Source organism: Bubalus bubalis, chromosome 18 (genome assembly GCF_019923935.1).
Source record: "Bubalus bubalis isolate 160015118507 breed Murrah chromosome 18, NDDB_SH_1, whole genome shotgun sequence".
NCBI lineage: Eukaryota > Metazoa > Chordata > Mammalia > Artiodactyla > Bovidae > Bubalus > Bubalus bubalis.
The window spans coordinates 55,684,041-55,711,888 of record NC_059174.1 but is presented as its reverse complement, the minus strand read 5'-3'; the positions used below and the strand labels follow the sequence as shown (position 1 = coordinate 55,711,888).

General features: G+C 59.8%; 3 protein-coding genes across 10 annotated transcripts in view; 2 read left to right on the top strand and 1 right to left on the bottom strand.

Moving 5' to 3' along the window:
* The window catches only part of IL4I1 (interleukin 4 induced 1), a 34,177-nt gene extending 25,016 nt beyond the window's left edge, over nucleotides 1-9,161 (top strand). For 2 of the 6 annotated variants that reach the window (XM_025270014.3, XM_044931347.2), the window contains exons 3-10: nucleotides 699-973; nucleotides 4,321-4,361; nucleotides 4,460-4,698; nucleotides 5,384-5,496; nucleotides 6,064-6,265; nucleotides 7,284-7,352; nucleotides 7,683-7,819; nucleotides 8,188-9,161. In XM_025270014.3, coding sequence (XP_025125799.3) covers nucleotides 858-973; nucleotides 4,321-4,361; nucleotides 4,460-4,698; nucleotides 5,384-5,496; nucleotides 6,064-6,265; nucleotides 7,284-7,352; nucleotides 7,683-7,819; nucleotides 8,188-9,145 — 1,875 coding nt within the window. In that variant the 5' untranslated portion in view covers nucleotides 699-857 and the 3' untranslated portion in view covers nucleotides 9,146-9,161. Of the gene's footprint in view, nucleotides 1-690; nucleotides 974-4,320; nucleotides 4,362-4,459; nucleotides 4,699-5,383; nucleotides 5,497-6,063; nucleotides 6,266-7,283; nucleotides 7,353-7,682; nucleotides 7,820-8,187 lie in introns of all 6 variants that reach the window. The other 4 variants (XM_025270015.3, XM_044931348.2, XM_006080067.4 and 1 more) reach the window with 3 other exon arrangements.
* Nucleotides 9,162-9,430: 269 nt separating this feature from the next.
* Nucleotides 9,431-18,844, bottom strand: TBC1D17 (TBC1 domain family member 17). The gene is made up of 17 exons (XM_025270013.3): nucleotides 18,623-18,844; nucleotides 18,082-18,180; nucleotides 17,800-17,874; nucleotides 16,347-16,470; nucleotides 15,390-15,597; nucleotides 14,837-14,948; nucleotides 14,585-14,743; nucleotides 14,126-14,254; nucleotides 13,934-14,037; nucleotides 13,399-13,493; nucleotides 12,887-13,003; nucleotides 12,692-12,792; nucleotides 12,510-12,609; nucleotides 11,138-11,235; nucleotides 10,868-10,984; nucleotides 10,296-10,382; nucleotides 9,431-10,205 (listed from the first exon to the last, which is right to left on the bottom strand). The coding sequence occupies exons 1-17, from the start codon at nucleotides 18,641-18,643 to the stop codon at nucleotides 9,993-9,995; spliced, it is 1,959 nt and encodes a 652-aa protein (XP_025125798.3). The 5' UTR covers nucleotides 18,644-18,844; the 3' UTR covers nucleotides 9,431-9,992.
* Nucleotides 18,845-18,982: 138 nt separating this feature from the next.
* Nucleotides 18,983-27,382, top strand: AKT1S1 (AKT1 substrate 1). Of its 3 annotated transcripts, none has more exons than XM_025270023.3 (5): nucleotides 18,983-19,118; nucleotides 23,219-23,604; nucleotides 24,641-24,718; nucleotides 24,814-24,983; nucleotides 26,352-27,382. In XM_025270023.3, exons 2-5 carry the CDS (start codon nucleotides 23,226-23,228, stop codon nucleotides 26,493-26,495), a joined length of 771 nt encoding a protein of 256 aa, XP_025125808.1. In that variant the 5' UTR covers nucleotides 18,983-19,118; nucleotides 23,219-23,225; the 3' UTR covers nucleotides 26,496-27,382. The 3 variants fall into 3 exon arrangements, with proteins under 3 accessions (XP_025125808.1, XP_025125806.1, XP_025125807.1); XM_025270021.3 differs by lacking the exon at nucleotides 18,983-19,118 and adding an exon at nucleotides 19,190-19,769; XM_025270022.3 differs by lacking the exon at nucleotides 18,983-19,118 and adding an exon at nucleotides 19,780-20,237.
* Nucleotides 27,383-27,848: the final 466 nt, after the last annotated feature.

The following is a 27,848-nucleotide window of genomic DNA, read 5'->3' as shown; positions in this document are numbered from 1 at the left end:
ACGTCCAGAAATGTCCCTGAAGCAGTGATCAGATCTGGTGGGCTTCTCTTCCAGGCTCAGGCCAAGCCTGGGGAAATGGGGTCTCATCAGATCCCCACAACTCTCCCAGTTCTAGGAACACAGACCCCAAATCCACTAAGCTGAAAGTGACAATTAATGACAAGGATAGTATCACTCAGATGCAGTGTGGGCTCTTTGAATGTTGATTCAAACCGTTGTTTTTAAAAAAAACAACATGTTTTGAGTCAATAAGGGAAGTATAAGCATTGATTTTATGTCATTTTTTAATGTGATGATAATACTGGAATTTTAGTAAAAAGCAAATAATGCATATCTTTCAGAGCAGAGGTTGGCAAACTATGGCCCCACTTCCTGTTTCTGCAAATAAAGTTTTATTGAAACCCAACCCAGCCACACCCATCTATTTACATGTGACTGTGGAAGGATGGAGTTGAGTAGGCCAGGCAGAGACCACGGGGCCCCCAAAGCTTCAAATGTTTATAGAAAAAGTTTGCCAATCCTTGTCTTAAAGAAACACTCTCAAGCATTTACCTCCAAAGAGAGAGTAATGTCAAAGTAATCCAGTGGGGGAGGGAGAGAGTGTAAGTGAAATAAGACTAGGCGGTGATCAAGGCACCTGGCTTCATCATCCTAGTCTCTCTAGTTTTTGAAATTTCTCATAACAAAAAGCTTTCCAGACAGGAGGGCCTACGCTCCACAGCCTCCCAGCTGCTCCAGCCCCACACCAGGACCCTGGCATCTCCAGTCTAACGGGAAACAGGACAGAGCCAGAGCCACTCACCCCGGTTTCACCCTCGCCCGACGATGACATCCGTCCCGGGCTAACCAGAAAGGCCATGGGCACTGAGAGAGCCCGCCAGAGCCAGCCATGCAGTGAGTGCCCCCACAGTAGCCCTGGGGTTCTGGAAACCAGGGAAGGAGGGGCAGGGTGCCCTAGGGGAAGGGGCCTCAGGTAAGTCTGTCTGCCTTCCACTCTCTGTGCCCCCTGCCCCTCCAGGTCAGGACCCCTGACTCCCTCCTGGGGCCCTTGGCATCCCCTGAGTAGGCCCTGCCCTCCTCTGAGACATGGGGGAAGTTCTAATACTGACTGTGCAGGGTCTTGGGCTTCCCTGGTGGCTCAGTGGTAAAGAACGCACCTGCCAATGCAGAAGATGCAGGTTCAACCCCTGATGTTGGGAAGATCCCCTGGAGAAGGAAATGACAACCCAGTCCAGTATCCTTGCCTGGGAAATCCCATGCACAGAGGAGCCTGGTGGGTTGTAGTCCATGTGGTCTCAAAGAGTCAGAATGACTGAGCAACTAAAGAACAACTCGGGGTCTTTGTTGACCCAGAGGAAAGAACATACGTGAGGGTCTAGCCCTGTCCCCCGCCCATTGCTGTGGCCGCCGTCACTGTTAACTGTCCTGAGGGGCCGTGGAGGCTCCTGGGAGGCAAGAGCCAGGTCTCTGGCTGCTCTGGAGGTGACCTAACCCCGTTAGAACTGTCATCAAGGTTCCAGAAGCAAGTCAAATAAGGTAGGGCTTTCTCCCAAAAGACAATTTTTATCTGAGAGGCTTGACATTGTTTTTAGAAACACCAAAATCACCTCCAAATCAACTGAAGCAACCGGTACTGGATTTGGTGGGCGGCCTGGTGCGTCTTGTGTCTCCTGCTCACAAGCTTTGGAAACCCAAGCTAACCTAACCCCCATTTTCCTGCCCCTAATCCTTACCTTGAAATCAACCCTAACACCAATCTCTGATATTATCAGGAATGACTCTGGGAGGTCCCGTTTCTACCCAAGCAATCCCCAAATGACTCACAATCTCTTGACCCCAAAGTAACCTGTTCGATCCAGACTTTTCCTCCTGCCAGGTGTTTCCTGGACCACATCTGGCTGCTCTTGGGCGTTTCACCCAATATCATCCAAGCCCTAGCCCAGTGCTTCCCCCAGCCTGGGAATGCAGACATCGGTGGCGGTTAAGCCTTGAGGGGCAAAGTGCTGCTGGCATCCAGAGGCCAGTGGTGCTTCTCACATCCTGCAGTGCATGGGACCCCACAAAGATGGTCCCAACGGCCGGCCCGTCCCCAGTCCATGAACCTGAGCTAATAACCAAGTGGTTAAGAACACCGCCTGGACATGCCCAGACATGCCCTGGAGCCCCTTGGCTCCGCTGCCTCCACCCTTTCTGCGTCCCTGTTCTTGCCACTTCCTTTGTGGGGCCATCGCTGTGCTGTTTGGCCGTAGAGCAGAGGGGCCTCTGGGCAGGGCACGGGGACCTGAGGTCAGCCGGACTCCCAGCTCTGCGGTTCCCCACGGGGGCCCCCAGTGCAAATGCCCACCCCCGCCCCGCCAGGACAAGCCAGTTCCCTCCCTCAGAGGGCCTGACCAGGTGCCGCTCCCACCCTCCAGGCACTGAAGGGAGCTGGTGGGCTCTGCGACGGGAAGGCCTGCCAGTTCTGGGGCCTTGGGCAGGTCCGGGGGCGCTCCCCAGTCCCTCTGAGCCTCAGATTCCTCCTCTGTCCAGTGCAAAGCTCTGATCACAGACAGGCTCAGAGAGGGGAGAGTCCCTCTTGCTGCCAGTCTCTGCTGACTCGCCCTTGGCTTTGTCTCCGAGGCTCTGTCCAGTTCACTGATTCTGTTTCCTTCTTGGCCACGCCTCTCCACCCACCCGTTTCAGATGCCTTCTGACTCACTCTGCGCACTCCCCAACTCCCTACCTCCACCAGACCACATCCCTCTTTGATTTACAGTTTGGATTTTCCCATCAGCTGAAAGGACCCGCTGCCCTCTGCCTTTCCTCACCACCCGCCCGCCTGGTGCTCTCTCCTCCAACCCCAAGAAAAGTCCCCACAATCGCCTCTCCACCACCCCCCCCCACCCCGCCGACCCTTTCAAGGGACCTATCGTACATCCCTTAGCTAAAGCCCCGAAGCTGAAGCCGTGAGCCAGGTGGGGGTTCCTTGGAGGCAGATCAGCCTCTTCTCCCTGCCTGCAGCTCACCTCTCAGGAGAAGAGCACCCACAGGCAGCGAGTGGTGATGGCCGAAGGCAGGGACAGACAGAAGCACCCGAGTGGTTTCTCTGAGGTCGCCCCCACCCCCACGCCCTGGCCTGAGTGAAGTGTCAGTGGTTCCCAGTGCAGGCGCAGGGAGCACTCCCGGTGCAGGGCTGGGCTTGAGGGGTCCTCACTGAATCCCCCTGGGCTCCCCCTGGGCAGCACTCACTGGTATTTCCTAAGAAGCAGCTTTTAGTCCTGACCCCAGGGGCTGTTCCTGGCCCCGACCTGGATTCACTGCCTGTTCCCACCGGTGCTGCAGTGGCCTCCACTTGACAGATACAGGCCCGAGCCACCTAGAAGGGAAGGCCTTCCCCGAGTGTCCGCTGGCAGGTGCTGGGCTCAGGACCCGGGCAGGCTCGCCCAGAGCTCTCCCTGCTGCCCACGGGTCCCCCTGCTGTGCCCATTTCACTGAGCAGGAAACTGAGGTTCAGAGCGGCCACATGGATGGGAGCCAGTGAGGACCCTCCAGGGCACCAAGACGGCTGACACCCAGGACTCAGGACAGGACTCAGCCGTCCCTGGGAGCATGCTGCCTCAAGGCCAGAAACGCCCCCGCCCCGCCCCCGCCTTGAGAAGGCGGCAGAACAGAGCGCAGGCACAGGGGCCAGCTCAGGGGGACCCGGGGCTCGGAGCAGGCCGGGCCAGCCCCCGCACTCAGCACGGTCACCTGAGTGTGTACTTGCAGCCGCCCAGCTGCCCCTGAACTATTTGGGGCAAGAGGAAGAAAACAGATTGATGTGCTCCCCCCGCCCCCGACCGGCTCCAGCCTTGAGTAGACTCTGAGCATCTGACCTGCAGCCCAAGAACGGAGTTTCATTTCCCACAGCTGGGTTTCCCAAAAGGGAGGGGAGGGCGGGGTGCCACTGGGTTTAAGGCCAGCGAGGGGGACACGGCGGCAGGCAGATGAGCGGAGGGGCCGGAGGAGAGAGGGGTGCGCCTGGGAGCCTGAGGTGGCGAGAAGGCTGCGGACAGACAGACGGGGCCCCACAGACCCAGACGGGGGAAGGGGAGACAGGGCAAGCCGGGCCGAGGTGGGAGTAGCAAGGAGACCAGAGGAGGTGAGACAGAACGCACAGAGGAGAGACAGGCAGGACAGGAGAGCGGCGCTGGGCAGGGGCCAGGAGCCGGCCAGCCCAGGGTTAGCGAACGCACACAGCCCTAGGAGCAAGGGCTGAGGTGGGAGCCGGCAGCCCCCAGCGGGCCAGGCTTGGGGGACGCAGGCTCCTGTCACAGCGGCCTTGCTTCCCCTCCGACCCAGACACATCTCCAACCCAGACACGAGAGTCATGGACCCCTTGGGTAAGTCAGGAGGGGAGGGGGCAGAACCTGCTTTGCTCCAGCAGCCCCTGTCCACACACCTGCCGACCTGCCCACTGACCCTGTCCTCCTGCCCCCAGCCTGGCGCCTCCTCGCCCTGGTCCCCGTCTTCCTTAGCCTGGCGGCCTCCCTGGACTGGCAGACGGCCCACATCTATGACCCCTTCGAGAAATGCATGCACGACCCAGACTACGAGCAGCTGCTCAAAGTTGTGACCTTGGGCCTCAATCGGACCTTGAAGCCCCGGAGGGTGGTTGTGGTTGGTGCGGGCGTGGCCGGGTTGGTGGCCGCCAAGGTGCTCAGCGATGCTGGACACAAGGTGAGAAGTGATGCTGGAGGTCTGCCTCAAGTCTTTCCTGCTGCAGCTGGGAGTCCCGGGTGGAGGGACCCGGCCATGTCCCTACTGAGGGGTGGGTATGATGGGGGGAGGGGGGAGGGGAGAGGGATCTCTGCTTTCCTTGTGGTCTGGGGGTCGGGGGCCTGGAACCCTCTGCAGTAACATGAAACCCAGAGGGATTGCGCGTGTCTGTGCTGAGACCTTTCACTTCCCCTGCCCCACTCTCATCCTAGAGTGAAGTCTCTGGAAACCTCCGCCCAGCTCCTGGGGGGGGATTTGTGTTGGTGGAGAGGGAGGGAAAGTCCAGACAGGGGAAGTGCCCCCTGAAGTCGCACCGCTGTCCCCCTCACTGAATCCAAGAATGAGTATGGGCTGGGCCAATGGCTTTAGTCTGCACAGGGAATCTCCCCACTCCCTAAGCCGGGAAGTCCCTCTGAAATCTGCCCAGCAGCCTTCCTGCTGAGTCTGGAAACCAACCGTCACACTGTACATGTTCACTGTGACCTGTTCTCCCGCCAGCCCCTCACCTCCCCATAAAAAAGGGTCCTTCTCTGGTCTCCATCTATGCTGCTGTGGGGATGGAAGGCGGGGTGCAGGGGGGCTGCCACAGAGTGGAGATGGGGGCCAGTGGGAAGAGCTGAAAGACCTGCTTGCCGCCTCTCCCCAGGTCACCATCCTGGAGGCAGACAACAGGATTGGGGGCCGCATCCTCACCTACCGCGACCGGAAGACAGGCTGGATTGGGGAACTGGGGGCCATGCGGATGCCCAGCTCACACAGGTGAGGCCGGGCCTGGCGGCCAAGCAGGTGCGAGGCCACCCCAGCCCCGAGCCAAGGCTCAGTGGGATGCTCGGCTCCATCACTGCTCCAATGCCAGCCCAGACCAACCCGGACCCTAAACTTGCCGCCCTGGTCAAGTCAGGCCTAGACTCCGCCCCCAAATCTGGCCTCCCGCCTCTAGCCCCACCACCGCACCCCTGAAGCACTCAGGCCACGGTGTCCAGCCCTTCCAGACCCCCAGCTCTGTTGTCCCCGACCCTGGTCCTTTCCCCACCCCCAGCTCCCACCCCCATCCAGCCCACTCTGTCACTATTCCACTTCACCCCCAGTGAAAGCGAGCCCTGAACTCCCGCTCCAAACCCAAACCCTCTGCCTTCTAGCCTTGTTCTCACTTCAGTCCCTGGTCCCTGGCACCGAGGACCCCCAATCTAGCCCTGCCCCAGGCTCATGCCCATCCCTAAACCCCATATCCAGCTGCCCCACCTACGCCCTTCCCTTCTCCAAGTCCTGCTGGGGAGAGGGGTCCCCGCCCCCGCCCGACTCTCACAGGCACCTCCACCCCCTCAGGATCCTCCATGAGCTCTGCAAGAGCCTGGGCCTCAACCTGACCAAATTCACCCAGTATGACGAGAACACGTGGACAGAGGTGAACGAGGTGAAGCTGCGTAACTATGTGGTGGAGAAAATGCCCGAGAAGCTAGGCTACAAGCTGAACCCCAAGGAGAAGGGCCGCTCACCCGAAGAAATCTACCAGATGGCTCTCAACAGGGTAGGCACATCCACGAGCCCTGCAGCCCCGTTCCCCTGCCCCGTCCTCCCGGGCCCACATGCCTCCTCCTGACCTGGCTGCCGTTTTCCCATTCCTTCTGGTCTCCCGTTGCTGGCTCTTCCGTCTTTAGGCTCCCCTTAAATACTGCTGATGCCCATCTCCCATCCCCTTCTCAGTGGCCTGGACCACCTCAAGGGTGGGCACTTAGTGGAGGTCTTTTCTGTGCCCTGGCACTGCCCAGTTTAGGGAGTCCAGGAAAACATGAGGGGAAGGGTGAGTGTGAGTGAAGGGACACCTTCGGGGAGTTCCCTGGCCACCTGGGAGAAGCCAGGTGGACAAAGGAGAGGGCTGAAATCAGAGGGGCAGGAGGCTTCCAGGATGGGAACAGAGCGGTGAACGATGGCCACTCAGGTGCCCTGCAGAGATGATATGGGGGAGCAGGAGCAGGGGCGCGGAGGTGGGGGGCCAGAGGGCGGTCTGGGCACGGGACACTGCGCTGTAGACCGGAGCTGCCCTAAGGGATGGTGACCAAGGGCCTGGCAGCCGCCTTGAACGCCAGGCCGAGGGCTGGAACTCCGTGGCTGCAGGCGCTGGGGAGCCACGGGAAGGCTGGGCTAGGGGAGGTGCCAAGAATAACTCCCCTTGAGGAGTCATGCCCTGTCAGGGCTGATGGCTGACTCGGCTTCTGTCTGGATGCACGGCGATCCAGATGACAAATAATTACTGGGCACCAGAAAGACACAGGGCCGACTGAGACCGGCTCCATCCCTGCCTGTGAGGGGCTGGGAGCTGGACGGGCAGGCAGAATAACACCCAACCAGGGCTGTGTGACGCTGTGACTCGGAAAGACTTCCCAGGGGGAGACACTGAGTTGCAGTGGAGGGCAGAGCTGAGGGCACAGCATGGGCCACGTCCTGGGAGCTCGAATGACAGCAGTAAATGGGCGGCCGTGGGCAAGAGAGCTGGGGAGGGCCTCCCAGGTCCTGTCCCCACAGCTCAGCAGCTTGTCCCACCACAGGCCATCAAAGACCTCCGGACACTGGGCTGCAAGAAGGCAATGATGAAGTTTGAAAGGCACACGCTCCTGGTGAGTGGGGGCCTCCGTGTCGCTATCTGAGCGGGAGTCGGACAAGGAGGGTGCTCCTGGGGCTTAGGCGCCGACGGAGTCAGAAGGCAGGAACCGGGGATGCCGGGCTTGGGCTTGCCACCACCTCCTTTCCTGACGAGGCTGGACACGCCCCTCTCTGGGCTTTGGTTTCCTTCATCTGTCACAAGAGGAGGGACCGTATCGCCAAGGTCCGGGGAACCGACACAAAGCGAGAGGCTCCGCGGGAAGCGCCCCCCGCCCCCCGGGAGTAGGGACGGAGCTGGTCGGCCTGGCCTGCCTGGGCCCTGACGCGGGCCGTGCCGTCCCCAGGAATACCTCCTCGGGGAGGGGAACCTGAGCCAGCCGGCCGTGCGGCTCCTGGGAGACGTGCTGTCCAAGGACGGCTTCTTCTATCTCAGCTTCGCAGAGGCCCTGCGGGCCCACAGCTGCCTCAGCGACCGGCTCCGGTGAGACTGCGGGGCGGATCCGGGCGGCCACAAGTGGGCGGGGCATGTGGAGGGGCGGGGCCGGGACAAGGGGCGGGGAGACACGCTAGGCCCCGCCTGCACTCTCCCTGCGTCCGGGGTCCTCTGGAGGAAGGAAGGTTCCCGGAGAGGGGCGTGGTCCGGAGGGGCCGAGACGGCGTGTCCGGGTCACATCGCTCTACCTCCCGGCCTCGAGGGATGTCGGGGACGGGCGAGGGGGGCGGTGGACGAGGAGGCAGGGAATTAGAGGGAACCGGGAGGTGAGACCTGAAACGGGGAGCGCCAGGGGATGGGGGCCGCTGGGGAGGGGCGGGGCCCCAGAGTCCATCACACTCGCGCCCTTCCCGCAGGTACAGCCGCATCGTGGGCGGCTGGGACCTGCTGCCGCGCGCGCTGCTGAGCTCGCTGTCGGGGCCGGTGCTGCTGCACGCGCCCGTCGTGGCGATTAAGCAGGGCACGCACGAGGTGAAAGTGCACATCAAGTCCTCGCACGGGACCCGGAACCTGAAGTCCATGATGGCCGACGTGGTGCTGCTGACTGTGAGCGGGCCGGCTCTGCAGCGCATCACCTTCACTCCGCCGCTGACGCGCAAGCGGCAGGAGGCGGTGCGCGGGCTGCACTACGTGCCGGCCACCAAGGTGTTCCTGAGCTTCCGCCGGCCCTTCTGGCACGACGAACACATCGAGGGCGGCCACTCGAGCACCGACCGCCCGTCGCGGGTGATCTTTTACCCGGCGCCGGGCGATGGCGCGCTGCTGCTCGCCTCGTACACGTGGTCGGACGCGGCGGCCCCGTTCGCCGGCCGGAGCCTGGCCGAATCGCTGCGCTTGGCGCTCGACGACGTGGCGGCGCTCCACGGGCCCATCGCATACCGACTTTGGGACGGCACCGGTATCATCAAGCGCTGGGCGGAGGACCCGCACAGCCAGGGCGGCTTCGTGGTGCAGCCGCCCACGCTCTTTCAAACCGACAAGGACGAGGGGCGGGAGTACGATTGGTCGGTGCCCTATGGCCGCATCTACTTCGCCGGGGAGCACACGGCCTACCCGCACGGTTGGGTGGAGACGGCAGTCAAGTCGGCACTGCGGGCCGCAATCTTGATCAACAGTCGGATCTCCGGCTCTGGCTCTAGCAGCAGCCTGAAGGAGCCCCGGATTGTCAACAAGGTGGGACATGGGCACCTGGCGCCCTCCCACCACCAGCACCACCACCACCGGTGCCCCTTCGAAAGTGAGCAGGGCACCCACTCTCCAGCCTCACATGCGGTAACCGCCGCGCACTCGACCCTAAAGAAGAGCCAGTATTAAAGTACTTTTGGAATCAGCCGTGTGGTCCCGCCCTCTCCCGGGCTCAGTCGTTTGTTTCCCCAGTTCGCAGGGAGGAGAACCGGAAGCCTTCGCGGTAGAAGGCGCTGCGCCTGTCCGGGAGCCCTGGAAGAGGTCCTCCTCCTTCCTGCGCCGTGGGGCTCCACTTGGGGTAGTAGGAGGTACAGGATGGACACCGCTTTGCGCCACTGGTAAATAGTGGTAATCATAGTGCCCTTCACGGTTGTAAATGACACCGATGCATCCTTATGCAAGTAAAAGCCCAGCTGACAGTGGGTGAAACACGAGTTTATTTTTCTCATAACAAGAAGCTGGTAGGCAGGGCCCGAGCGAGCAGCTCCGCAGGCCCTCCCATTGAGTTAGGTCCGGGATGTACCCCAGTTCATCTACTACGTGGCGGCCGCACACCAGTACCCCATCCTTGCTCCTCCAAAAGCCCCAAACTCAGGCAAGTAAGGGAGCCCTGCCTCCACAACCACCCATCACTCACCCACCCCCAAGGGGCTGCCTCTTACACCTCATCGACCAGATCAGGGTCACAGCAGTCAGACATCGACTCTGCAGAGCGGTCTGGGGAGACCATGAGCTGCCACCACCCGCCTCCCCATCCAGGGCCAAGCCAGCGTGGTGGCCTTCCTCCTCCACCCTCTCGAGGCCACCTGGACAGGAAAGTGTCAGTTTCAAGAAATCAGCGGAGAGAAGAGAGGCGTGGGTGGAGGGCCCCGCCCCTCTGCTCCTGCATCCCCAGACTCCAGCAGGGGTGGGGTCGTGGGGCGGGAGCTGGATAAAGTGTCTAGTCCTGTGGGGCTACTGTGGTCATCCAGCACGGTTACGAGTCGACGCCTTCCTCGTCGTCCTCCTCCTCAGGCAGGATCTCCAGGCTGCTGTCAGGCTGCGTGGCTGTGGCCGTGTCCGCCGGGGGCAGCGGAGCCGGTGGGGCCCGGGTGGGCGACAGCGGCAGTGGGGAGGCAGGGGGTGAGGGGCTTTGTGGCTCTGCGGGCGACGCCAAGCCTAGGACCTCCTGCACGTTGTGGGGTAGCTCCTGCAAGGTTGTGGGGTGGGGGGTAGGAGCGTCAAGTCAGAGGTTTCCTAGAGGTTGGGGGGAGGGTATCAGGAGGGGTCAGGGACTCACCCGGCAGGCGGTTAGCTGCCGGTAGAGGGCCTCGGCCCGTGTCAGCACGTCCTCCACGCTCAGCTTCATGGTCAGCTCGTTGATGTGCTGCGGGAGGAGGTGGGTCAGGCCCGCCTGCCGGCCAGCACTCAACCACCACCACCCCAGCGCCTGCTCTGTGCCTCTTGCTGGGGACACAGTGGAGGGAAGACTCAAGGGGCTGGCCCTCTTACGGTTCACAGTGGAGCCCGGGGATCAGGACAGGTCATGCTCTCAGGCTGCTTGCCAGGCACAGCATACAAGGAGGGGAAGGGCCCGCCCCACACTAGTGCACTGGGGGAGGGGCAGGTGGCCCACTCCTGCAGGGGCCACATGCTCTCTGAGGGAGCAGGTGATAAGACGGAGCAGGAGACGCACAGAGGCGCCCCCAGCCGCCGTGCCCACAGCTTAGCTCACCACACTTTCAACAACCCTATTCTGAGGACCCCCCACCCAAAGGGACTGTGGCACAGGGGAGGTGCCCACCTCCACAGAGCTCACACCCTGCTGATGTGCCTCCAGGGGAGGGGACTGGGAGGGAGCCAGGGTCTCACCTTGAGGATCTCATTGGAGCCAAAGCCGGAAAGCATGAGGGTATCCCGCTCCATGTCCAGGATGGCGCAGGCCACCAGCAGATGCAGATTGGGGCCGGGGAGCCCTGTCCACAGAACCTGGCAGTGCCCAAGGAGGGGGCGTTCACTGGCAAAGCCTCCACCCCAGGCCCCACCCAGGTCGGCCCCATGCCCTGCCCACCTCCCATCAACCTCCCCGCCCACCCTCCAGTCTATCTGCCTCAGTTCTCCCCCTCAACCCAGCTGGCGCACCTCCCACAGCCGGAGGACATCCGGGAAGGGGAATTCCCTCTTGAACCAGATGAGCAGCCACCGGAAGCAGAAGCAGAGAGAACCAGAGTCCTGGGAGTCTGGAGCGGGGGACAGTGGCGGGATGGGCAATGCTATCAACCCCAATCCCGCTCTAATTCACAGGGCACCTGACGTAAGGACTGGACTCTAAGAAGTCATGCTGGTGGCTAAGAACCCACACCAGTCTCGCAAGTGGATGGAGAGCTCATGGGGGTGGAGAAGGTGGTGGGGGGAGCTGCTCCAGTCAGCAGGAACCCTTCCCATCCTGCCTTCCAGGCTCCAGATGCAAGGAGGCACCCCTGGTCTCCACTCTCATGTGGGAGGGAAGCAGTAAAACCAATCCCCTCAAAGGAAGAATAACAATCTGGTCAACACCCAAAGCTGGTGGGGACGGGTGTGAGCGACCAGGCCCTGGAGTACACTGCTAGCGAAAACGTAAGCTGGCAGACCTTTCCAGAAAAGCAGTGACAGGGATGAATGTTTCAAAAGATGTAAAAATACATGCGGATAGAAATCATTTCTTGGAATTTAAAGGCATTACCCACAAATAAAGATTTATCATGGTGAAAAACTACAAACAACCTAAATGTCCAGCAGGTCAGGCTAAATCTACTCTTGTACATCCTTAAACGGAACAGAACACCATATAGTTGATAAAACTGATGGTTTAGAAAACTTCCAAATGACACAGAGAGGCAGCTAACGTCCTAGCGTCCCTGAAAGTGGCGTGTGCTTTCTAAGCCATAGTTTTCTCTTCAGTGACGGGAGGCCAGCTACATCTCCCCTCCCCAGCGTGACCCTAAATTTTGGTGAAGAAATGTCCACCCATCAACTAGCTTATTTATCACCATCTGTGTTCAAAAGAACAGTTCTAGCAACAGCAACTTCAACTTCCTTTCCCTGAATTTCCTGCATTTTTTATACTGAACAAGTAATGCAGACAAATTTTAAAGCCAAAAATGCAGCAGTCCCACCCTCAGGAGCCCAAAGAACCAGTATCCAATCCCTGGCTCAGGGGTGAGTGCAGAAAAGAGCTAGATGGAGCTGGGAGTTGTGAGGAACCAGGCCCGGGTCCTTCATCTGAAAAGTGTAACTGACGGGACACAAAGGAGCCACCTCACTGGGCAGCGGGGACATGGCGGGCGGGGACGGGGGCGGGGGGGTGCCCACATCTCCATTTATCGAGGTTTTGCTCCAAACTGCAGTCCTGCTTTTACACATCACTTCTGGGTTCTGGGGGGTTGTTTCTCATTTGGACCACATCCACACATCCACACGTTTGGATGCCATCTGTGGCCCCACCATCCCCGGCTCCACCTGCCAAGACACGTACCCAGGAAGTCGCACAGCGGTGGGTCCAGCACCCTGAGGAGCAGCAGGAGTTGCCCCAGCTGCCGCTTCATGGTCTCCTGACTCTCCTCGAAGTTCCCGTGCTGTGGGCAGAGGGCCTCGTGAGGAGCCAGAGCCCCCGGGGCCCGTCAGGGACCTGCCTCCCACCCCTGCCCTGAGCCTCACCACAAGCTCCATGAAGCCGCAGAAACACCAGAAGGCGTCCACCTCGTTCTGGGTGACGTAGAGGATCGGGGAGAGAAGGTCACTCATGCCCTGGACGTAGCCTGGGGGGACACAGGGTCAGGGCCCAGCCCAGGCCTGCAGTGCCCCTGGCCCCCTGGAAGGCCGGCCCCAGCCCCTCCCCGGACTGCAACGCACCGAGATCGAAGTGGTACATGCAGTAGGTTAGGAGGATGTCGTTCAGCAGGCCCAGTCCTGGGTTCTCGGGGCCCTCGTAAAATTTGTTGGTCCTATCGGTGCGGCTCACGTCCCGCTCTGCGGGGACAGGAGACAAAGTGAAGGTGTGAAAGGAGCGGGGTCCGGTCCCTGCCGGCCGCCAGCATGCCTAGGCAGCTGTGGGCCCTCCAGAGACCGTCTGGGCTGCTCCCATGGGAGGTGCTGCATGTCAACACTCAAGGGCTGGCCACGCCCTACCAGCCTCAGTCACCAAACCAGCGACAGGTGGGGACACTGCAGCCCAGGGAGATCACATTGCTTGCCGAGATCGCTCAGTGAATAGAGATTTGAACCCAGGAAGCCTGGAGCGCCCCCCGTGCCTCGCCTCGCCTCGCCATCCTGGCCACTCACCCCTGCTTGCGCCCATCTTGCTCCCCCTGACCCCTAGATGACCTCGTTTCTGGCCTGGCACCCTCATCCCCGCCGCCACCCACCGATGAGGCTGCGGTATCCGTGTAGCAGGGAGTTCCTCCGCTCCTGCTCGGGGCTCACAGATTTCCACTGCAGCTTCATGCGGAAGTACTCGTCCCTGAGAGGGGAGAGGGGAGCAGTAAGGACACCCCTGACACCTCACCCGCGGGCTCAGCCCAGCTCACCGCCGCTCCCCTCCGCGGCGTCTCTTGGGACACAGGACACCCTTGTGGGCTTTGCTCACAGTCTGTCAGCCCCAGTGGAGAGAGAGCCCCAGGGGCAGGGACCAGAATACACAGCAGAGGCACAAGATAAGCCAGGAGAGGTGGCCGCACGGTGGGTAGGAAGCCCGCTGCACATCCGTGATATGGCATGGCCCAGGGATGAAAACGGCATCAGACACCGGCCCACTGCCTCCATCCCGCTATGTGTGGGTTGATGTCCCTGATCCCTTTGATCAAGGGATATGCGGTTGATCAGAAACCTCCAGTGGACTCGGGAGGCTAGGGCAGTCAGGGGCTAAGCCCAGCAGGGCAGGGGCCGTGCCTTCTCACTCACGTTTTCTTGCGCACATGGGCCTTGTGCTCCTCCGTCGAGCCCTCCCAGCTCAGGTACCCCAGGAGGAACTTCCAGGCCTCGCGCCGCAGGCTGGGGCTCAGACCCTGGGGCAGAGGTGGAGGGCAGCTCAGAGGGGCCTCCCCTTGGCTGCCCGCTGCCCTGCCCCGCCCTGCCACCCCCCCAGTTCCTCACCCCTGAGAAGATGCGGGCTTTCAGCTCTGGGACCCGCTGCAGGCGGCCCTCGGGACCTACGTGGCTGGCCCACTCCTCCTCTGTGACGGGAGGCGCCCGCTCCACGGCCGGCCGCGGCCCCAGCTCCACCTGGGGGACACGAGGCGAGGCGGGTGAGCCCAAGGCCTAGGCCGCCCAGCAGTCCCCAGCCCTGCCCCCCGGCCCCCTCCAAGGCATCTCAGAGCCTCTCTCAGCTGGACGGACACACAGAACATGCAGGGCTGGAAACATCTCCTATGTGGCTCAGTGAGAAGCCCCCCACCATTAACCACAGGCGCCAGGCGCAGCGGCCACAAGCGCTTCCAGCACAGCCCCTCAAGCAGCCTGGTGAGGGAGGCGCTGTTAGAATCCGAGCCTAGGGAGACGCGGCCCCGCGCCCACGGTGGCTGCGAGAGCAAAGGCGACCACGTGGATACTCACACAGGAGATGACCTCGAACCCGGGCTCGGGCTCGTCATCTGGGGCCGGGGGCAGGTCAGGGCAGGCCCCCTCCAGGTGTGGCTGCAGGGCTCCCCGAAAGAAGTTGGTCACACGGGAGAAGCTGCTGAAGGTGGTGGAGTAGGGATCCTGGAGAAAGCGCTAGGGATGGGGTGGAGGGGTGGTCACAGCCCAGCCTCCGGCACGGTCCGCCCCATGCTGCCCACGCCCGCCAGCCTGGCCCTGCGGACTCACAGACACCACGTTGGAGCTGTCCTGGTCAAAGAGCTGGAGGTGGTGGAAGGAGCTGGAGAGCGCTGAGGAGTCGTGGGGGAACACGAGGTAGAGGCGGGAGTCCTGCGGGGAGCTGCGGGGGGCGGTGGGGTGTGTGGGCAACCCCAGGCAGCATCCTGACGGCCCATGGGGAACCCCCATCCCAGGCCTGAGACCACGAATGCACCCCAGGGGCGGCCCGGGTCCCAGGGCTGGCCAACGAGGCCCTCTCACTGCCCGGCTAGTATGACCGACTCAGGCACAGGCCACAGAGGGACAGCCCCAGGAAGTGCTGGGGTGTGGGATAGAGGCGCTTTCTGCCCCAAGACCCCCCAGAAGGTAATACAAACTGAGGGAAAGGAGACCAACTCTTTCTGTGATCTGGGGCCCGTCCAGCCCGATGCCAAACTACCCTTTATCTCAGGGTTATATGCGCCACGCCCCTCGATTCTCTTTTTCTGCCCTGAAAATCAATCTGGGTTGTATCTCCTTTCCAGCTCCGAAGGGTCAGGCTGTGGCCTGGGACCAGGCTCACCTGGCCAGGAGCAGGTAGCGGCTGAGGACGCGGAGCAGGGCGCGGGTGCCCCCACGGTGGAAATGCAGGGCGGGCAGGGAGCCACCGGCCTGCGTGACCAGCACCAGGTAGGCCCAGCTGAGGCCCGGCTTGGAACGGCGGATGGACCTGAGCTCCCCCAGACTCACTGAGAAGGCCCAGGAGCCCCGGGGGGAGCTGGGCTCCGCACCTGGAGGGGATGGGGAGCGGGAGGGGCTCAGACATCTCCTGAGAGGCCTCCCCTCTCCGGCCCCCACCCCAGTCAGCCCAGGCCCTCCAGGAAAGGACTGAGGAAAACAAGGGGAGCCCGGGGAAGACACGTGCCTGTTCCAAAATCTCCCCGGGCTCCCCTCAACCCCTCAGGTCTGTCCCCTGGGCCCCGTCTGTCTCACCTCCCACCCTCTCTTCTCTCTGGACCCCACACTCCAGCCACAGCAAAAGGCTGCGGTTTCCCGGCACCCCACACCTCTGGCCTTGCCCCAGCTGCCCTGTCGGTGGGGAGAGAAATCACTCACACGTCCCCCAGAGCCTGGCTCTTGCAACATCTCTTCCTGGAAGGCTTTTCCGTCCCCCGGGGGTTAGATAACTCCTCTGGTGCCCCCAGCCCCCCGTGTGACTCCAGGATGGCCTGAATTACCCTGTCACCCTGCGACTATTGCCCCACAGCCTGGAAGACTCCAGGGGCAGGACTTACATGGGAGTGCCCACAGTCAATCAGAGAGCCCGGGGTAGGGGTGGACCAGGCTGCATACCCCGGAGACACTGGCCGAAGGCTGGCGACCACCCTGCACCCCCACCCACTCTCTGAGGACTGGAGGCCAGTGTGGGTGGCCATCTTGACTGTGGGCAGCAAAGCCCAGGGAGCCATGACCACTGAGGGCAACTCATGTGTCTCCACCTGCCCACCCACCCCCAAGCCCGGGCAGCAGGTTAGTCTACCTCTCTTGGGCTCTGAGTGGCGGGGCCTTGGCCGCACGGTGCTGATGACAGCCCAGTCGGGTTCATAGCCGGGGTCAAAGGTCGGTTCCTCCTCAGAGGTGCAGGGGTCACCCCCACTGGTGTCCTTGGGGGAAGACAGGAAAAGAGACTGAGGGACCGTGGATTCGGAGATTCCAGATCTGAGCCTCGAGGCCACCCTGGGAGGTAGCCCCACTGAACAAAAAGAAACTGAGGCAGAAAGAGGGCACCGCACTTGCCCTCAGGGTCACCCAGCTCAGGAAATTCCTGATAAAAAGGCAGCGACAGGAGTGAACGTCCTGTTCAGGCAAGCCTCTGGGTGCCACGAAGGGAGGAACGGCACAGACAGCTGCCCACAAGCTGCCAAACTAGCCCCTGGTTAGTTTCTGCCCTCCGTTTTGTGACCTCAAGAATTTTATACTTTTGCCAACATTTACACAAAACAGTGATAATTAGTAGCACTACGGGTCAAATGTTTGCAGCTGTCCGTCTCGCAGGCATACATCAGGATGGATTATAGCTCACTGAACTCTACCATGGGCTTTGCTGAGTGGAGACAGGCACCTAGTTCTGGCCAAAGAGCTGGATATGTCACTTCCAAGACGGACCATTTAACTGCCAGGGCAAGACTTCTAGAGACTTCCTTCTACCACTAGGAGTGGAGACCTTTAGGATGGTGGCTGCTCTGGCAGCATGTTTCCTCGAGTAATCATGATGAGTAGAGCACTTCTGCCCACCTGAGATACACATGTAAAGTGAACAAAAACAGTTAAAAAGGCTGGAGCTCCAGCAGCCCTTTTGGACCACAAGGATATGTTGAGGATAGATGCCATGTGCCGAGGATTACGAAGCAAAGCCGGGAGGAAGCTGAGTCACTGATACCATATAAACCTATACTGCTGCCTTCTGGGCTTGGTAGAAAAAGAGAAATAAACTGCTATCTTGCTTAGGCCATTGGCATTCCTGTTTCATTTACGAACACCCAAATGCAACTCCTAACCAATATAGAAGGCTTCTGGGAAATCTCCTGCTTTTCCTGATGAGAAGGATAGATGTGACTGGTACCCTGCTGGCCCCCTTTTCCCTTCTTATATGCTCCTTCAAGCCCGTATGGGCTGAGAGCCCCTGGAACCTGAATCCACAGACTGAGTTGTTCTCTTGCACCCTGGCAGGGCTGTCCCAACAAGCAAAGGGGGTGAGGTGGCAGGCACTGTCTCCACGGCCACAAGTCGCATGGCGTCTGCTTTCTTTCCGTGAATGGGCTTCTTCAGCCTCATTTCACAGAGAAGAGGAAACCGGGGGGGTAGAGAGAACTTAACTAGGCTCATACATGGCCCAATGGTAGGTCTGGAATTCGACTCAAGTCCTTCAAATGCTTTCGACTGCTCCGACCTAGAAAAAAGCAAACGGAGAAGGGGAAGCCAGGGAAGCCTACCTTCTTGGAGAAGAAGATTTGGGAGGAATCGCCAGCCTCCTCTATAGGAGCCCAGTGCAGGAGGACATCATTGTCCTGTGGGAAGGAAAGAGGGATTGGAAAGGCTACCCTCCAAACTCCCCAAAGCCTATTTCCAAACTTCTTCCCAGTTCTGAACTCTCAGCCTTAGAAAGCCACCTCTCCTTCCTAAGATCCCATCGCTGACCTCCACACTGTACTCCTACAGGTGCCGCCCTCCATCCCGCTCTGGGCCTGCCCAAGCCCTGCTCTCTCCGGGCCCACCTTCTCCACAACACGGATGACGCCGGCGATGAGCGAGTCCGGGTCTTGGTGCTTCTTGGCACTGGTGTGCAGGTACACGCCTCCTTTCTCAAACACCACCTGGGAGCAGGTACCATTAAGGGGCGGGCCCAAGGGGCGGGGCCCCAAAGAGAGCCAATGGGAACAGACTCAGGGGAGGGGCTATTCACCAGGGGGCGGGGCCCCGAGGTACCTTTACTTAGGGGATGGGGGTCAGCGAGGTGAAGCCTGAATACAGACCACGCTTCTCTGGGACACTGGAAGACGGGGAAGGACTAAAGTGCATTCCAAAGAGGGCGGGGCCCAGAAGAGCGCCTCAGCAGCCCAAGGGGCGGAGCTAAACGATATGAGTCTCCCTAGGAAGTGGAAGGAAGGGGTGACAGCGCGTTTATTAAGGGAATGGTGCGCTTGTTGAGGATGTGCCGGGCTCCCAGAATCCCTGCAAGGCCTGAGAAAGAAGCAGGTCACCGGAGAGGGAAGTTTCGCATTGACAAAAGAGAAAGAATGCGTCTCTGGTACTTACCCTGTAACCGGCTCCCTCCATAGCCGCGGCCGAGGCCCCACTGCCCCGGCCCCCTCCTTTTCCGGGTCAGCGTGCTGTCACATCCGGATTGGACACTCCCTGCAAGCCCAGACAGTGGTAGCGTCCCTATCTGTTCTAGAGCAGGAGTGGGTGTAACCATTTTCCAGAATGGGGTGGTTGAGTTTGAACCACGAGGTTTTGAGTCACATGCTACAGACGCTAGAGGCGGAGCGGCCAGTGTGCAGGCGCAGTACTACATTCCTAACCACGAAGTAAACAAGGGGGCGGGTCCAGGAGCTCCACCCCCTCGATCAAGCTGGCTCCGAGAGGTCTAGTCCTTTCTCCATATTGCATGCTGGCATCGAAGCCAAAAGGATGCCATTTTGCTCTAGGGCAAGGCCGAGGCCGGCGAGCTGAGGCCATGTTAATGCGGGGCAGTCCCATCTCTCTGCGGGGCGCGAAAGCAGGGTCCTGGAAGAACAGGATAAAAGAAAAGGTGAGAGGAGCTGTGCATCACAAGAGGCCCTGAAGGACTCGTGTTAAAGGGATGAAACCGTCGGTTTCCTCGGGAACGGAGCAATCCCGGATGAATTCCTAAGTCACCGTCGAAAGCGGCCTGAGCCGCCATATTTAAACTGGGCAAACTGAAGCGAGAGAGGCTGCCATGTTGGCTCTTTGCCAGTCTTGGTGCTGAAGAGGGATAGGCTTGGAGAGCCTATGTATATGTTATGGACAAACGATGTCTGGCTGGTTGCCATGTCATTAATGGACATTGCTTTCCACTAGTTCTGTGTAAGAGGTTATTAGTGTGAGGGACGTCAGCTCGCTTGAGTTAGTATACTGTAGTCCTGAGTGTGCGTGTAGCATTTTCCCCATATTTTGCGGGGACAAATCGAGATGTGGGTTTGTGTCTGAGAAAGCTGAAGCCTTTCTTTCACCATCTTTCTTATGGACACTCTGCCGTCGCCAATGCCCCACCGGGATCCGGCGAAACACCCGTGCCGCCATGTTGGTCTCCGGAGTCTGGTGTTAGGGAGGCGGAGTGTGCGACGTGGAGGCGGGGCAAAGACGCGGAAGTGACGTAATATACCGCCATGTCTTTTGAGGGCGGCGACGGTGCCGGGCCGGCCATGCTGGCTACGGGCACGTGAGTGGAGGCGGCGTTGTGAACCGCGGTGTGGGGAGGATTTGGCCGTCCGGAGGAGAGGGGCGCTGGGTGGGCGAGCCGCTCGTGGGAAGGGTATAGCCTGCGTTGATCAGAGGGCAGAGATCGCCCAGTGACCTCACGCTGAGCGCTGGCAAGGTGTCGGCCGCGGGAACCGTTGTGTCTGACTCTAGGCAAAGCTTGGACAGCTTTATCCTCCGGTCTCCAGACCCACTAGGATTCTTGACTTAGGCGTGGACCATGTCCACAGGGTCGGGGGGTTACTCGGTGAGGCCGCGGGGCGCCCCTCACCCGTCCAAAGGCGGGACTTCCGGTCCTGGCCCCTACCTGGGCGGGATTTCCTGTGTGCTTCCTAGAGAAGTGGGTCTTGACCTGAGCCCCCGGACCAAGTAGCGAGTTCTGTGAGCGGTAGAGAAAGACCCCGGACATTCACCTGCCCCAGGCCACAGGGTGCGTCCCCGAGTTCCTCCCACCTTGGGCCGGGGAAGGGGTTTACTTCCAGTTTGACAGGTGATTGGGGGGGACTTCGCTGGCATGCTAGCATCCCTCATTCCTTGGGGGACTTTTCCTCTTTCCTCATCTCTTCCTGGAGTCGCTTTCCTCACCTCACCCCCCACCTCATCCTAAAAAGCCAGTCGCCTTACCTGTCCCTTCCTCCTATGGGGGACAGGTCTCACCTCCCTCTTTCCCTAATCTTCAGTTCAGTCGCTCAGTCGTGTCCGATTCTTCCCTAATCTTAAATACCTCTATTTGGAGGGAGAGGGGGTCTTCCATCTATCAGCTCCATGGAAGATAACAGGACTTCCTCTGGAACCTGAACGGCTGGGAGACTCTCCTGGGGTGGGGGGCGGTACTTGGCTTGGCTACTCTCCTTTTAGGTAACCAATGCCAGAGACCCCACCCCCCCTACCCCCCCACCCCCCGCACCAAGATCCCCAAGCCTTGGCAGAGGGATCTGCGTAAGTCACTCTCCTCCTCTTTGAGGTATGTGTGGGGCTCTCGTGACCCACTCACTCCCACTTGACTCTTTCCAGGTATTCCCAGGCTCTTGGAGTTTGATCTGCTCTCAGATCTCCTCTAGGAGAGGAGCCATACCTTGATGTCCCAAGGAAGAGCCCCCTGGCCTGGCATTACCAGGCTGTGCGACCTTGGGCCACTCACTTTCCTGCCCTGAGCCTCAGTTTTCTCCATCAAGTGGGACCCAAGGAGTGGCTGTGAGACCCTGGGTACCTCCCAGTTCAGTTGGGCTTTGGAGTCCGTCAAGCAGACCACAGTTTCACTTCACTTCTGCCCTTTCTAGCTGTGCGCCTCTGGCCACTGCCTTAAGTTTCTGAGCCTCACTTTTCCCTTCTGGACTATGAAGTCATAAATCTTTCCTCATAAGATAGGCAGGGTGGCATTTAGGATTAAGAACAGGTTCTGGATCCAGGATGACCAATCCAGGTCCCAGTCCTCCATCTCCGTCAAGACATTGACCCCAGTCAAGGCATTGAGTCTCCCCGGGCCTCAGTTTGCAGCTGTAAAGTGGGATGATCATAGTTCCACCCTCACAGGGGTGGTGAGAGGGTGGGATGAGACTGGATGACACGCTCAGGTCCCTGCCTGGCCCGTGGGAGGGGCAGTATCAACTTGCTCCAGGGTCTCTCCAGACTGGCAGTGCTTGTGCTCTCACTGCACGTGGCTTCCGGCAAGGGCTTTGTACTCCGTGAGCTTTGTCTCGTTTGTGAGGTAACAGCTCCCACCTTTGTAGGTCAGGTAGGAAGGATCATGACCAGTGCAGAGTCCCTGCACAAAGCAAGTGCTCAGCAAACTCTGGCCTCTCTGATCATGAGTCACAAAGAGGATGCGAATTGAAATCTAACTTCTCCGACCCCGGAGGGCTAGATCACAGTCCTGCTTGAATCCCTCCGGTGATGAGGAGCCTGCTGCCTCTTTGGGGAGGCTCCTCAGCTGCCTAGCAGCCCTGGCTCAACCACTGGTTTACAGGGAGAGGACAGTGAGGCACAGAGAAGACCTCTCAGTGGTCCGAGGTCACACAGCAGTCAGGGCGGGAAGTCAGGCTCCTAGTCCCTTGTTCTTCTCTGCTTGTAAGAAGATGCATCCAAGCAGGTCATCTACTTAGGGCAAACCTGTCCTGGGGACACAGATCCCTGACTTCGGGTGGCTTGTAGGCTGATGGAGGAGGCAGCCAGAGGTGCAGCAGTCGCAAGCTTGTGTGACAAGAGCTGTAACGGAGGTAGCCGAGGGCATTCTGGGTCGAGGGGAGGCATCTGATCCATCTTGAGGGATCAGGGGAGACTATCAGAGGACCTGCTGGAAGTGCAAGGACGTTGTGGGCAGAGCCCAGGTGCAGAAAGCAGCCGGCATCCCATTTTCTGCTCAACTCCAGCTTGCTGAGACCTGCCATGTGTCAGGCAAGGCTGGTGTCTCAGAGGTGAATCCGACAGGCCGGGCCTCGAGGGCCTCCCACACTGGTGGGGAAATGGATGTGGATCCATCCAAGCAGGGCTCCAAGAGGGATCTGGGCTAGAATGGGGATCATTCAGACATTGCAGGAGCCTGTGGATGGGGAGGGGCCCCCCTGAGATAGGGGTAGGTGCAGAAGTGACAAGTACAGAGGACAAGTGGTCCAGGCTGGGGGTGGGGGTGGTTCACCTGGACTGAAGGCCTTGGGCTTCAGGAGTCTGGAAGTATGTGAGGCCGGGGCGGGCCTTCCGGTACTGGGCTGAGGGACTGTGACCTTGTCCAGGGGATGCTGGAGCAGGTCAGCTCCGGGGGTAAAAGGACCCGCCGCCCCCAGCCCGGGGCCTGGGTGCTATTGGACTGGAGGCTGGGGCCATGGTGCAGGGCAGCACAGTCCATCAGAAATATGATCTGAGCCATGTGTATAACTTCACGTTTTCTATGAGCCACATTAAAAAAATAGAAAGAAAACAGATGAGATTGACTTTTACCCTCTTATTTTATTTAGCCAGCATAAATAAACGTCATCATTTCAACATTTAATCAACTTCAGATTGCTCATGAGATATTTTACATCCTACCTTTTTGTGCTAAGTAAGCCTTGACAGTCCGGTGTGGATTTCACCCTCCTGGCACGTCTCATTTTGGATCAGTTACATCTCAAGTGCTCCGCAGTCACGTGTGGCTGATGGCTTCTATGCTGGACAGGGCAGGGCTAAGAGGAGAGTCGGGGGCTGAGGGGACAGGGTGAGGATGGGCCGGGGGCCCAGGACAGGGCCTGGAGGTCTGGATGAAGAGAAGTCCTGCAGAAACAGAGGGTGGGGGTCAGGTTGGGGGAGGGGGGTGGGAGCTGGGATCAGGTGGCCAGCAGGGCTGGGTGTGTAGTCCAGGGCCTGGTGGACACGTGGGGCTGGGTGGACAGTGAAGTCTGCTGGGCCTCAGCCTCCTCTGTCCTGCTCTGCCCCCAGGGCGCGGATGGCGTCGGGGCGGCCCGAGGAGCTGTGGGAGGCCGTGGTGGGGGCCGCCGAGCGCTTCCGGGCCCGGACGGGCACGGAGCTGGTGCTGCTGACAGCCGCGCCACCCCCGCCACCCCGCCCGGGCCCCTGCGCCTACGCGGCCCACGGCCGAGGGGCCCTGGCCGAGGCCGCCCGCCGCTGCCTCCATGACATCGCCCTGGCCCACCGGGCGGCCACCGCGGCCCGCCCCCCCGTGCCCCCACCAGCACCTCAGCCGCCCAGCCCCGTGCGAAGCCCACCCCGGCCTGCACTTGCCAGGGAGGAAGACGAGGAGGACGAGGACGAACCCACAGAGACGGAGACCTCTGGGGAGCGACTGGGCGTCAGCGATAATGGAGGTGAGGCGGCAGGGGCCGGGGTGGCTCTTGGTCAGTCGCCTTCTCAGTGGGCTTTCCCAGGGGGGTGCAGCTTGCTTGTCCTGTGGGCTGGCCTGTGACCTGGTCACTCTGTGACCTTGAGCGAGTCATTTCTCCTCCCTGAGCCTGGGTTTCCTTTCATCATTTCCTGGGACCAGCTCTGCTAGGAGGTGCTGGGTACAGAGAAAGCCAACTCAGGGCCTTTTCTCTAGGTACTGCAGGTCTGGCCAAGGAATTAAGAGTCCTGGCATGAAGCAGTGCCCTGTGGAGGGCGTGGGGCAGGTGGGGAGGGAACCTTCTGAGCTGGGAGCGTGAGTAGGACAGGACTTGTTTGCAAACTTGGGGTGCCTAATGCCAGTGAGAGCAGAGACAGGAGTTAAAGAGGGTCAGGGGCACAAGCAACAATGGAGGGTGCAACTGGCTGCAATGGGGGAAACAAGAGCTTGGATGCTTTCTAGAGACTGGACTGTACATTAGGGTTTTGAAGAGTGAGTAGGAGTTCTCCAGTGGCGGGTGGGTGGAGGGCTTAACTAAGTAGTTAGTCACTTGTTACTGTTACTACCAACAACTGACTTTCTCACTGTTGCTGGACAAACCCATGGGGTTAAGGGCTCAGACTGTGAAGCCAGGTGACGTAGGTTCAGATCCTTATTAGAGGTGAGACTAAGGGCAAGTAAGTTCATCTGTGTGCACCATCGGGTCCTGGTTGTCAAACAGGGATCATAATCATCTCATCTTCCTCTCAGCCTGTATTTTGAGTCAGTTCATCCCAAATGAATCTTACAGATTTTGTGTTCATCCAACCAGTTGTTTTCACCCAGGGAGATACCAGATAGACAGAAGCTAGATTTATTTCTGCCGAAGGCCAGCCAGATAACCAGGGGAAAGGTGTGCGAGGCCTGAGGCTTGCAAGGGCCTGGCCAGTGCAGGGGATGGGGAGGCGTTGGCAGTGGTCGCAGTCCAGAGCGCTCAGAGCGCAGCAGGCACCAAGTGGCCGGGCCTCTGACGCCACCCACAGGACTCTTTGTGATGGACGAGGACACCACGCTGCAGGACCTACCCCCCTTCTGTGAGTCAGACCCTGAGAGCACGGACGGTGAGTGTTGCAGGCTATCCCCGTCACCGGAGTGGGGGGCGAGGGGAGCTGGGATCAAGGCGGGGACAGAGCCTGGAGTCCACACTCTCTCCCAGATGGCAGCCTGAGCGAGGAGACTCCCGCTGGCCCCCCAGCTTACTCGGTGCCCCCAGCCTCAGCCCTGCCCACACAGCAGTACGCCAAGTCCCTGCCCGTGTCCGTGCCCGTCTGGGCCTTCAAGGAGAAGAGGACAGAAGCTCGGTCATCCGATGAGGAGAACGGGCCGGTGAGGGGCAAGTGGGGGAGGCGGGGAGGAGGGTGTGGGGAAGGGCTCAGAGGCGTCTCCTCCAGGAAGCCCTCAGACATGGATGCCACGTTTCCCAGGTTTGATCTGCCCCTCCTTCTCACAAGGCTGGTTCTTGGACAAGAGTCCTGCAGCTTTTAACTGCATCGTAGCCTTGTAGAGAGAGAGTGGCCTCTCCTTCCCCAAAACAGCTCTGTTAGTAGAATACCTGATCTGGACAGGGCGCAGGTGTTTGGTGTCCCCTCCAGATGGGGAAACTGAGGCTCAGCGGGGTCTGATTGCTTTCTGCCCCCACCCCTCATATTCCTGGCCCCTCTGGAGTCTGTGCCACCTCCCTTGTGCTCCATTCCTCCCACACCATCCTACATGGATTCCTGGGCTGGCCTGGGTGGGTCCTCATCGCCCACCACTAAAGCTCTGAAGCAGAAGGAAAGCCGAGGCACTGAGGGTACACAAGACTTGCTGAGACTCAGCTGGGATTGGAACACCGCTTCCTTTTGGAAAACAGCTCTGGAGGGAGGCGGCCTTGGGTCCTGTGGTTCCCCCTCCCTATGACACTCAGCGTCCTCCTTTACAGACTGGCAGGGTTCACTAGCTGCTGCCGTCCTTGTTTGTTGGTGGAAACATAATTAACCGAACCTCTGAGGCCTGAGTGCTGGGTCCTAGGCTGGCCTCCAAGAGGGCCTGAGTCCGGCTTCTGTCTGTGAGTCCGGCTTATGTCTGTGGCCTCTCTCACTCCGCTGGGCGTCAGGCCCAGCCAAGGGTGACAGGGCCCGAAGGGAGGTAGCACTGGGTGCTGGGGCTGCAGGTAGAATGAGGACCCCTCCCTGGTGGAGACTGACAGGGAGAGGGCTCCTTTCTCTACAGCCCTGGTGACTTGGTTGTTCAGCTTTCTTTAGCAATCACTATGGTGATTAGCCCACACCCTACTATCTGCCCCATTTTTCAGAGGGGAGACAGAAACCTAAGGAGATAAAATCCCTGTTGACAGCTAGTGGCTGGCAGAAGCCTGATTAGAACATGACTGAGTCCCAAACCTGGTCCTCATGAGACTCTGGGTGCACACAGCCTTGATGGTCAGCACCCAGGCAGCACTTCCACTCTGGAAGGACGGGGGTGAGACAGGCTGCTGTGCATGCACAAAGGACCAGGCTGAGAATGCGGGAAGGAGAGGGGCAGGAAGGCTTCCTGGAGGAGGTGGTGCCTTGAGTTGGGTAGCAGAACCCTAAATGGAGCAGGACAGGATGAAGGGCCTGCCAGGCCGTAGGCGTCGCAGGGGCAAAGTGCTAGGAGAGGACCTGGAGCCCTGGGGTGCAGGCTCTGACTGCGTCCGTGTCGCCGGTCCCGCAGCCCTCTTCGCCGGACCTGGACCGTATCGCGGCGAGCATGCGCGCACTGGTGCTGCGGGAGGCCGAGGACACTCAGGTCTTCGGGGACCTGCCGCGGCCACGGCTCAACACCAGCGACTTCCAGAAGCTGAAGCGGAAATACTGAGGCCCAAGGAGCTTCCCGGCCCGGCGTCCGTCCCACCCTTACACTACACCCCTGCCCCGCCCCCCGGGCCAGCCAATCCGAGTCAGATCCGGGACCGGCCTCCCACCCCCTCCCCGGGCCACCAGGATTGACCAGTTCCTGCAGATTCCCGCCACCCTTCCAGCCCACGATAACTCCCGCGCCGCCGAACGGGGCCTATCCAATTTCCGGATTGGGTCTGTCTGCTCTCTGCCCAGCGACAGATTTTTTTTTCTAGTAAGGAATTGGCTCGCTCCGCGACCGGGGCGTGGCTAATTCGCAAGGCTTTGGCTCCATTCCCGGAAGAGTCAAGCTCCAGGATTGAGGGTTATCGTCCTCCTCTTCAGCATAGCGAATGGACAGCTCCTTCATTTGATTGACTTGAACACTGTAAAGGGCTTGACCAATCTCCCGAGAGGCTCATCAACACTTCTTGAGTTCCCCCATTTGATTGGCTCTAGCCTCCTGGGGGCGTAGCCAACTCCTCCTGTGCCCAGGATTGGCCTGTGGCGTTCAATTTACGTTCTTTACACTACTGGGGCTGGGGTTGGTTTTCGCCGAAGTCCTGACAATTGTCCCTCTGGCCCCCTCAGGGATGGCCTGATCCGGTTCTTGCGTCTGACACCCTCTCATTGGTTACATCCCACAACTGCCTGCCAATCAAACCCGTCCTTGCATCCAGGACGTTACCAGCTCCCGCCCCTCTCCTCCCACCCCCACAGGTGCCTTAAAGGGCCCTCGTCCACCCAAGGTGGGGGGCAGGGGGCCTCACTCTCCGGCCCTGGTGTGGGGGGGAGAGAGTCGGGGGTGGGGATCGGGAGTTGGGAGGGGCGCTCTGAGATTAAAGAGTTTTACCTCTCACAAATGAATATGAAGTGTGTTCTGGGTATTCATTCTCAATGCAAAGTTGGGAATTGGAGTCGTCCCCATTTCACAGATAAGAAAAGGTAGATACACAGGGTGGAAGAAAGGATTCCATTCCTGTGTGATCGTGGAATCCCAATCTTCAGGGCTGTAAATTTCGGAATAAGAGTAGTTTTGAGTCGGTCTCCTGAGCCCAGATGCTGCTGTTGCTAAGTCGCTTCAGTCGTGTCCGACTCCGTGCGACCCCCATAGACGGCAGCCCACCAGGCTCCTCCATCCATGGGATTTTCCAGGCAAGAGTACTGGAATGGGGTGCCATTGCCTTCTCCGCTGAGCCCACATAGTGCCCAGGAAAAGCCAGGAACCCCCAGCTGAGGCCGGGAGGTTTCGGACTAATGTAAGACAGCTGGAGGTAAAAGAACAAACGGCTTCTGGTCTGAGGATGCAAACGCGGAATCCCCGTCTCCCATC

Excerpts from the sequence above, each read along its gene's own strand:
- AKT1S1 (XM_025270021.3), top strand. The coding sequence starts at position 19,717 with ATGTCTTTTGAGGGCGGCGACGGTGCCGGGCCGGCCATGCTGGCTACG. Across the intron at positions 24,719-24,813 it reads AGACCCTGAGAGCACGGACG|ATGGCAGCCTGAGCGAGGAG; the intron begins GTGAGTGTTGCA and ends ACTCTCTCCCAG. Across the intron at positions 24,984-26,351 it reads CCGATGAGGAGAACGGGCCG|CCCTCTTCGCCGGACCTGGA; the intron begins GTGAGGGGCAAG and ends CCGGTCCCGCAG.
- TBC1D17 (XM_025270013.3), bottom strand. The coding sequence starts at position 18,643 with ATGGAGGGAGCCGGTTACAGG. Across the intron at positions 17,875-18,081 it reads TCATCCGTGTTGTGGAGAAG|GACAATGATGTCCTCCTGCA; the intron begins GTGGGCCCGGAG and ends TCCTTCCCACAG. Across the intron at positions 11,236-12,509 it reads ACCGCTGTGCGACTTCCTGG|ACTCCCAGGACTCTGGTTCT; the intron begins GTACGTGTCTTG and ends CCCCCGCTCCAG.